The sequence below is a fragment of the Rhagoletis pomonella genome, unplaced genomic scaffold, assembly GCF_013731165.1.
Source record: "Rhagoletis pomonella isolate Grant_MI unplaced genomic scaffold, Rhpom_1.0 Rhpom_scaffold_00005, whole genome shotgun sequence".
Taxonomy (NCBI): domain Eukaryota; kingdom Metazoa; phylum Arthropoda; class Insecta; order Diptera; family Tephritidae; genus Rhagoletis; species Rhagoletis pomonella.
In genome coordinates, this window is record NW_023458559.1 from 49,734,358 (window position 1) to 49,743,958 (window position 9,601).

At 36.3% G+C, this 9,601-nt stretch overlaps 2 protein-coding genes across 5 annotated transcripts in view; both read left to right on the top strand.

Annotated features, from left to right (window-relative positions):
- LOC118739119 (ubiquitin-protein ligase E3A-like) lies at nucleotides 1-2,836 on the top strand (the record flags this gene model as incomplete). The annotated part of the gene is given in 7 exon segments (XM_036470272.1): nucleotides 1-421; nucleotides 524-765; nucleotides 825-1,155; nucleotides 1,211-1,428; nucleotides 1,486-1,667; nucleotides 1,790-2,282; nucleotides 2,345-2,836. Coding segments are annotated over 7 exon segments (2,226 nt in total), but the record flags the coding sequence as incomplete, so codon positions are not given.
- LOC118739122 (sodium-dependent phosphate transporter 1-A-like) overlaps nucleotides 1-9,601 on the top strand; it is a 441,416-nt gene that overhangs the window by 56,222 nt on the left and 375,593 nt on the right. The window lies entirely within an intron of this gene.

The following is a 9,601-nucleotide window of genomic DNA, read 5'->3' on the forward strand; positions in this document are numbered from 1 at the left end:
AAAAAAGAAGATCTGCGTACTCTAGAAGGGGAAACTGACAAAGATGAAGACAGTACTTGCGTATCGGCCGAGGACGATACGCCAAACAGAGACCAACAGCCGACGCACGTTTGTATCGACTGCGATGAAGAACCAATGGAAGAGGATGCAGCTTCTGATGAAATTTCATCCGCAGCAGCTGCGGCTCGTAGTTGCGGGGACACTGAATCTGTCATACAATTAAACAGCAATGAGACGTGGTTGGACTTGGAAAGTTTGCGGCGCGTTAAAAAGAAGTTATTTGCTTTGAATAATACGAACATACGTGATGCGTTGAATATCAACATAATCTTGCTGGCCGAGAGCATACGCTATGGGCGTGAGACCGCCTGTGAAAAGGTGATACACTGTCTGGTCATTTGTTTCGACATGGTTACAAATAGTAAGTGACAATTATTTGTCTTCTAATTCTAGTTTCTAGTAGCATGACTGTGTTCCGTCCATTATTTTCGTTATTCAATAATATAATGTTTGCGTCTTGCAGCATTCAACAGTTTTGAGGACTTGGAGTATTTGGAGCGTTCGCTGCCCAAGCTTTGTCATGCTTGTCGCATGCTATCAGTAGCGGGACAAGCGCGTTTAGCCCTCATCTGGGCCGCGCATTGTAAAGATCAAATGCAATCGCTGGTACAGTCTTGCCAACAGTTGATCACATTACAAGTAATACAAGACGAGGACACAGTACAGGAGAATTCTGATGTATTTGCGGTGACACGCGTTCTCAAGGTTTGCTTTAAAGTTAGAACAATTATCAAAGTTATAAGATACCTCATCCCTCGTTGCAGATTGTTTTCTACGCAAACATCTTAGCTGGAGAATTGGACACCAGCTCCATCAATGCTCACAGGCAATCGGGTAATGCAGCCGATGCTGATGCCTCTTCAAACACGGATACCACCAACGATGATGATGATATATTTTTCTATACTCAAGTACCTAAACCGCATTATCCGAAATTCGCGGAAGACAAACTAGAGAAAGAGTTGGGTTTATCGAGCATGGACTGTCGTGTGCCGTTGGTGCCATTTGAAGAGTTCTACAATGAGCCGCTGAGCGATGCAATACAAATGGATCGCGATTACTTATCTTATAGAAATTTGTCGCTGAATCCCAGTGGTGAGTGTGTATATACTTTAAGCTTTTATTTAAATATATAAATTCTTTCGTTTAGATTTGCATTTCTCCTTCATGCTGTATTCATTCATATTAACACCCGCGACCAAGGTCATTGCACTTTACTACGATAGTCGCATACGCATGTACAGTGAACGAAATTCCTCGTTGTATTCACTACTGAATTCATTTTCCGATGGAAATGAGGTTGGTGCAAGGCCTGATTTAAAGCTGAAAGTGCGACGTGAAAATATAATCGATGATGCGCTCATTGGGGTATTATAAACATTTTGGACATATTTTAAATATAAAAATAATAATGATTGTTTTTAGCTTGAACTGGTTGCTATGAGTAATCCAAAAGACTTAAAAAAGCAGTTAGTGGTTGAGTTCGTTGGCGAACAAGGTATTGACGAAGGTGGTGTATCCAAAGAATTTTTCCAGCTGATTGTCGAAGAGATTTTCAATCCGGACTATGGCATGTTTGTGCATCAGGAAGATACCAATACTGTGTGGTGAGTCTATAATAATCAAAAGATGTGTGTAATTGAATATTTTGTCAAATTTGGATACAATAGTTGATTATTTTTCGTTTTTACCTACTGAAAGAAATTACCGGTTTGACTTAAATTTCCAGGTTCAACTCCGCGCCATTCGAAAATGAGGCACAGTTCACACTGATAGGCATTATTTTAGGTTTAGCTATTTACAATAACATCATTCTGGCTGTGAATTTCCCTATGGTCGTCTATCGCAAATTAATGGGTGGTGTTGGTACATTTTATGATCTAAAATATTGGAATCCGACATTGTATCGAAGTTTGAAATCGATGCTCGACTATCAGGACGCCGATATGGAAGAAGTTTTCATGCAAACATTTAAAATTAGCTACAATGATGTTTTCGGCGACGTAGTCGAACATGAATTGAAACCCGGTGGCGGTGATATAGTTGTTGGCCAACATAATAAACAAGAATTCGTTGATATGTATAGCGAATATTTGCTCAATAAAAGCATTGAACGACAATTTAAGGCTTTCAAAAAAGGTTTCGAAATGGTAACAGATGAGTCGCCACTAAAATTACTCTTTCGTCCTGAGGAAATTGAGCTGCTGGTCTGCGGTAGTAGAGTAAGTTGATCTTTAAGTATGTAATATTAAAAAGTATGTAATGATTTCTCAAAACTCTTTAGAAATTTGACTTTGTTGAACTGGAAAAATCCACCGAATATGAGGGTGGTTACACTAAGGACTCGCAAGTAATCAAAGACTTTTGGAGCGTTGTACACTCCATGCCAGAGGAGTCAAAACGTAAATTGCTCGAATTCACCACTGGTTCGGATCGCGTGCCTGTTGGCGGATTAAGTCGCCTCAAGCTGCTTATCACACGGCACGGTCCCGACAGCGATCGTTTGCCCACCTCGCACACGTGCTTTAATGTGTTATTGCTGCCAGAGTACAGCAGTCGAGACAAGTTGGAGGAACGTCTGCTAAAAGCGATTAATTACTCAAAAGGATTTGGCATGTTGTAAGAAGCTGTTTTGTCATTCAAATTTCCATATCTATGAGCATTGAAAGATAGCAAATGGAGAAATACATAGCCGAAAAGAGAGCGAAATATATGCGCAACGCAATCGCAACGAGTGCTGGTCTTAATAAAATTTTCCTTTTTACATTCTCGTTAATTTGTTTGATATTTCTTTTTGAGCATGTGTTTAACAATCAACTGATTTATGATGCCAACAACAGCTGCAGAAGACTTGTCTTTATTTTAAGTATATTTTTTAAGAACATACAACAAACGTACGAATACATGCATACATGTATACAAAAAAGACATGTCTTTGGATAAAGCACGTAGAGAAATACTGCTAACAAATCCTGAAGCTTCCTAACTATTATGTATGTATAAGCGCTGATACAAAGAGGCGCTGAACATTTAATTTATGAGTTTTTTTTGGCATTTTTTGAGCATACACTTTCCTTTCGCGTTCAGTTATACACATAAGGAATTAAATTTATTTTTCGTAATTTACATTGAATACACCAGACAGGATATACAAGTATAATTTAAAATACATAAAACAAAAACAAACTCGAGTGCCACCAATACCAATGCACTCACTACTACGAAAAATCGTAAGAACAACAAGAACAACAACGTTTAATTTCGTTTGTATATGTATATATAAAAGAAAGTTATTTTTTAAATCGACTGCTTTTGAATTTTTATTTGTAATTGCTCTTTTTCTAGAAAACTTGTGAAAAATGGTATGCAAATAAAAATAATTGCTATTAATGCATATACAACACAAAAAGGTGCAGTACTTGTTATTGGCTTGGTAGAGTGGGTAAGATCACGTCCTTCAATAAATAAGCATCTAGAAAATTAAATTTTAAAATTGATAAAAAAAAAACAATTTTTTCACTGTGTACTTTGAGCTTCGTCATCTGGCATCACCGCACAAACAGCTGATAGCCCCTTCTGTGTTGCTAGCTTCATGAAATCACCCCATGCCAAAAAAATCTTGTTTATTCTTATCGCTGGGAGCAGTTTCTGTTGGAGCAAGTTTAGTTGGCGCTTCCTCTTGGCGTTTTGTGCTCATTCGCATATTTGCTTTCGTTGGGAATTGTTGTCGCCATTTGTGTTTGTGGTTAGCTTGTGTATCTCTCGATCGTCTCTTAAGGGGAGCTTGTGGCATCTCGGTCAGCAGACGTAGAGACTTGCCCGAGAGTGTTGGTCCCGTGCATTGCCCGGCAAAACAAACAAATTAAATACGCATAGTGTCTAAAGAGGTTTATCAAATGTGTTTCTGTGTTAGATTTTAAGTAAAAAAAAAACAAATTTAAATAACTTGAAAAATAAAAGAAAAAAAAATGCAGATATTAGATAAACCAAAATTTAGCTACACGCTGTTGCTGCTATTCGGCCTATGGTCCTGTTGCTATTGGACGCCAACGCATGCAGCCACTACAGATACCAACAATGATGCCGCAGTCGAGGAAGAAGGTAAGTAGCTGGAATATTTCTATGCGCTATTCTTAATTTATTATTTCATGTTTCATATTAGTGCGCTTATACAGAGCAGCGAATACAAATGAGATCACTTTGCCATTTATATTAACATTCTTGTGCATGTCCATTTTCCCCCTAAATTTAATTGCTTTTGAACCGCGATATATGTGCACTCTCTTTTCCAGAACAATCAGCCGTTGATTGCTACTATCGTACCATTTCATGACCGCAACAAAAACAATGCATCCTGTTTATTATGCACTCTTTAGCGCTTGGATAACTATATATGTACATATCGCTCATGTGCAATATGAATTGAGTTAATTATTATTATTTGCTTTGGCTTATGTACGTTTTTGTTTATCTTTTCACTAGTTTACCTATATGCTTTTTGTTTATCTCAACGTCTTCAACGCTTGTCCAATATCGATGAGTCTGTGGTCACATCTGCGGTTACGTGCATTTGTGATCTATTTTTTTTTGGATTTTTTTTTTTTTTCAACAGCTTTTATATACGTGCAAGTACAACTCATAAATATGACGAAGTTATGCCGTCAGCTTTTTTTTCACGCTATTATTCCAACTTCAGACTACCCCACTTATTTGAAAGTGGTGATCTGGGCGCCAAACCGAGGGGAGGAGGGAGTGGCGTTTGATTTTTTATTGCATACAATTTTCGAATGTGAATTTTCTTCATCGACGGGTGGGGGGCTACGAATCTTCTATCGCAACTCTTGAAAACAACAACATAAATATCAGTTATTTACAAATCAAAGTAGATCAAACCGGGGTCCACAAACTATATTCCCGAGCACCATTTGTACCATGGGAAGGGTATTCCTTGAATTTGGCGGAGGGCGTACTACTTCTTCTTACAGAATATGCATGTTTTAGTTGTAAGTAAAGCCATTCTAACAGGCCTACCCGAGAAGGACTGAAAAATTACTTTCTTGCATGTCTTCTAGGAGGGCTTTTCCATTTGCAACTTACACGAACGCATAAATTTATATTCCTTACCATCATTAAAAGTGAATTTCAATAAACATTTTAAGTTGCAATAGAACATATTTGATATAATAATAATAATAATAATAGATTGGCGCTTACACATATGTTAGTGTTTGGCCGAGCTTCTCCTCCGATTTGTGGCGTGCGCCTTGATGTTGTCACACAAAGCGGAGGGACCTACAGTTTTACGCCGACTCCGAACGGCGATTGTATTTTTATGAGAAGCTGTTTTTCATGGCAGAAATACACTCGGAGGTTTGCCATTGCCTGCCGAGGTACGACCGCTGTTAAGAAATAAACCGTTTTCTATATTTTTTGATGTTGCTTTGACTAGGGCTTGAAACCAGGCATTGTGGAGTGGAAGCGCGCACTGCTTACCACTACACCACAGCGGTGTAGCAAATACTTTAAAGATGTATGATTTTTATAAATTAAAGAAGCCTTTCGGAAGGCCTTTATTTATTTATTTATTCATTTATTGACAGCCTTTAAAGGCCTATAACAAGTCTGAAAATTTACAATATTTGCTTACTATTTTATTTGGTACAATTTTGGGTTTATAGTTTTTATATTGATATATGCATACATTACATCACAGGATCACAATCATACATGAAAACAATATTCTTATTTCACTACATATTTTGTTCTTACACATTTTTTTGAGAGGACTATCCTAACATTTATCCTGTACAAATATATATACATTTAAACAAGGTAATTTTATTAATTATATTAAATTAAATTATAAGTGTGACCGTGGCTGTCGGAATGGACGGGATCCCGAGTAGCCCGAATGTTGGGTACTGTTTAGGTGGGCGGCCCGAAAGGACGAGTTCCAGAGCCGCACTTCCTGTACCATTGCTGTGGACTTTATTCCAAGTCGCAACTTCACTTCAGGCTTTGTGGTCATATGTAAAGGCTATAAAGTAATTTGTGATCAGTCGGAAAGTACTAGTTTCCGAGCCAATCTATCTTTAAATATTCCTGTTATACAAGTGGTCTGAAAGGATCTAGATCTTGAGCCGTACTGTAGGGCGAATGGAAAGGACTAGTTTCCATGCCGACCCTCTCTACTGGAAAGGATCTAGATCTTGAGCCGTACTGTAGGGCGAATGGAAAGGACTAGTTTCCATGCCGACCCTCTCTACTGGATCAAGCAGCAATCCTTTAAAATAAAAGGAAGGGCTTTTAACTCATGAAATTATCTACTGTGTCGTAATGGAGATTTTCACTATAATTTGAAATATCCTGCCGTCCACCATGAAGCTAAATGCTTGGCTGACAAAATGTTGCGATTTGAATTTTTAATCTCCCTGGTTGTTTACTATGACATCCCATTCCAGGCCAATCTCGCGAGTAAAAAAAAATGCAGAGTACAACCATGGACATCGCTGCAGCCACTGAGTCAATAGAAAATTGCGCTGAATTTCTATCCACCCACAGAAATAAGGGCTATGAATTTGGTCATGATGCTCCTCTCGAAAAAGAAGAAAGAAGGAGAAGTTCGATCACGTACGCCCTATTAAACCTGCAGTGATGAAATGGCCATTGGAGGTTCTTGAATTTCGTCAAGAAAAATGTCTTGGATGTACATATCTCCTAATTTTTGGGCTTCTCTCAGGATTTTGTTGACTGTTGTCAGCAGGGAGCGAAGTTTTTCGAAAACGTAGCTTCTTAAAACGTACCTAGAATCTACTATGTCTCAAGAAAGATTAAACGCTTTAGCTATCTTATCTATCGAAAACGAGATTGCTACTCAGAATGACTTGCCCAAAACCATCGAAAAATTTGCTCAAGCCAACGCAGGCAAGGTAAACTTCTGTAATTAATATCTGAAAATTTTGCTTATGTAAAAATTGGAAATTTTTTTATTTCGACCAATTCTGCAATTGATTATCGTATAAGAAAAAGAAACCGAGGTAACATCATATTATCATGTAATGGCGTTTCGTTCCATTTCGCCGCGGGCGTCATTGCTTCTAAAGCCGGCCCTGATTGTACATACGTGAATGCATCAGTTGTTCTTTCCATATTCTGCGGAAAGCGCTACATAAGCAACTTTTGCCAATTTGAACTCATACGAGTAATGAGTATGAGCACTACAATTTAATTGCTATCAATAAAGCGAATCTTTCGTTAAAATTTTAATACACAGAGAGAAAAGCATTGAAGTAGGGATCTTTGGAAATGTGTATGCTGTTACAACCACAATAACTGAAAATATTATAAGTACAGAAAACAAAAGAGTACCAGCGATTTGTAAATATGAAGCTAACAGCTTTACTAACAATCGGTTCGATAGAATTCTGTGGCATAAGTATCTCCTTGAATGAAACATTTCTATTAACTTTAAGCATCACGCATCAAAGAACAAAATTATTTGCCTTACTAGCTAATAATTAGCTGAACTTGTAAATTTTGAATACAGCAATTTAATTTTTAATTCCAGTTGATCAACTCAAGTCAACTAAGTCGTTGATAACCAGTTGCGACTATTTTTATTGCCGAATTAATAATAAAGTGCGATAATTTATAGCAAGTTGATGTGTTAAGTTTTTTTAAATAAAAAAAATTTCAAATGTACTTACTCATTTAGCCAATGTAGGAGCATCTTAAAAGAATGGTCCTCTGTGCTGTGCAATGCGTTGTAGTCTAATAAACTATTTGCTATACTCAAACATACATACACACATACATGACATGCCTCCATGCATTATTAAGCATTACTAAGAATACAGCATACATAACATACTTCATGCACTTTTATTTCTATTTTCAGCGAAACGCATCAAAGTCTTCACTGTAGCTACAGAACGTACAGATGGATATTTGCGTTACTTGCGCTCAGCGAAGCGCATTTATGACATAGAGGTTGGTTATAAAAATTGTTTAATTAGAAATATTAATAAATAGATATTAAATAAAAAGATTAAATTAATTCTTAAAAACCCAAACAATGGGACAAATAAAATAAAACGAAACTGGTAGATATGCGTACTAGGTTCCTCGAACGAAACCTGTTTAAAAAATGCAAAGAACAACAAAAAACAAAACAAAACTTGCTCACATTCATAGCTCGCATTAACTTCAACTAGTTTCTCATAAATATAACTTCCGAAATTTATTGCTACAATACTTTATTTGACAACGAACATCAGTAACCATAGTTAATCTCAGCTCTATTATCTAAGCATCGGCCAATTAAAAAGCGCAAAAAACGACTAGATAATAACTCTGGCTGTTAAAAGCAAATTTGTATTAGAAATCGCCAGCTTTAATGGCTATAACGAGTTTCCTTAGCATTAAAAAAACGATTATCGCAAAATGCACTGAATTTGTTTGCAAACAAAAAATGTAATTAAAAATTTAAATGAAGATATTAGCAAATTACCATATCACCAGAAATTGGGGGTGCATTAATTGACTTTAGATACACACCAGAGAGGGTGGGAAGGAAGCACACTACTTAAAGACGTACATACACTTTAGATTGGCGAAGTGTTTTTTATGTGATTATGGTGAGAAAGTACATATATTTTCAAGCAATTAATTAAGCTTTTTTCATCTGCAAATTGTGTTTGCGTAGCATAGTTGGTATTTCGATTTTTATCACTAAATGCCGGACATGAAAAGAGAAGTGTTTTAGCTATTAAGAAAGTGGAACGGAAAATGTACAAAACTTAATAGAACAATGAGTAGCTAAGATGCATACATAGATTAACTAGAATTTATTTATTCTCGAGGTTTACGAGAATAACTACTTGTTAAAAATTGTTAACCATATTTTTTCACTCTCCTTCTGCTAGAAGGTATGCTGCAGTAGTTTGTATTTTTTTGGCAGTAAGCCGCTGTCTGTACCGTATTTATGAAATTCATCTATCCGAAAAGTTTCCGTTCTTACTAAAACGATAACAATTTTCATAATTTTTTATACAGAAAAAATTTTAATTATATAAAAATGAGCGCACATTATCGAGCCCTAACCGCCAAAATAACGTAAGCGACATTTTTTTTCAACATTATCTTTTTGATGCAGAAATGTAATTGAATGCTCTAGAAATATTTATGCATCAAACATTAGCTCATAAAGTATATTTTATCCAATGGAAGAATAACCAGAATTTTTAAATATAAATTAGGTTATCTGGCTAAAAATTATTTTTCTGTTATGTATGTTATTGTTGTAAACTGAATAAAAAATATAACCACATAACCAGATAACCAGCCAAGCGTGATCAACCCAAATGTTTTTTCTTAAGGCGATGATTTTTTTGCTTTTAAGAATTGAACAGCATAAATTTAACAACTCTCGGTCATTAGAGATTTTTATCTAATTGAAGAATATCGTATTTTTTTTGGAAAACAATAGCTTTAGGTTGCCGTTATCTCCCGCGGGGACTTAAAATAAAGAAAAAAAGTTATA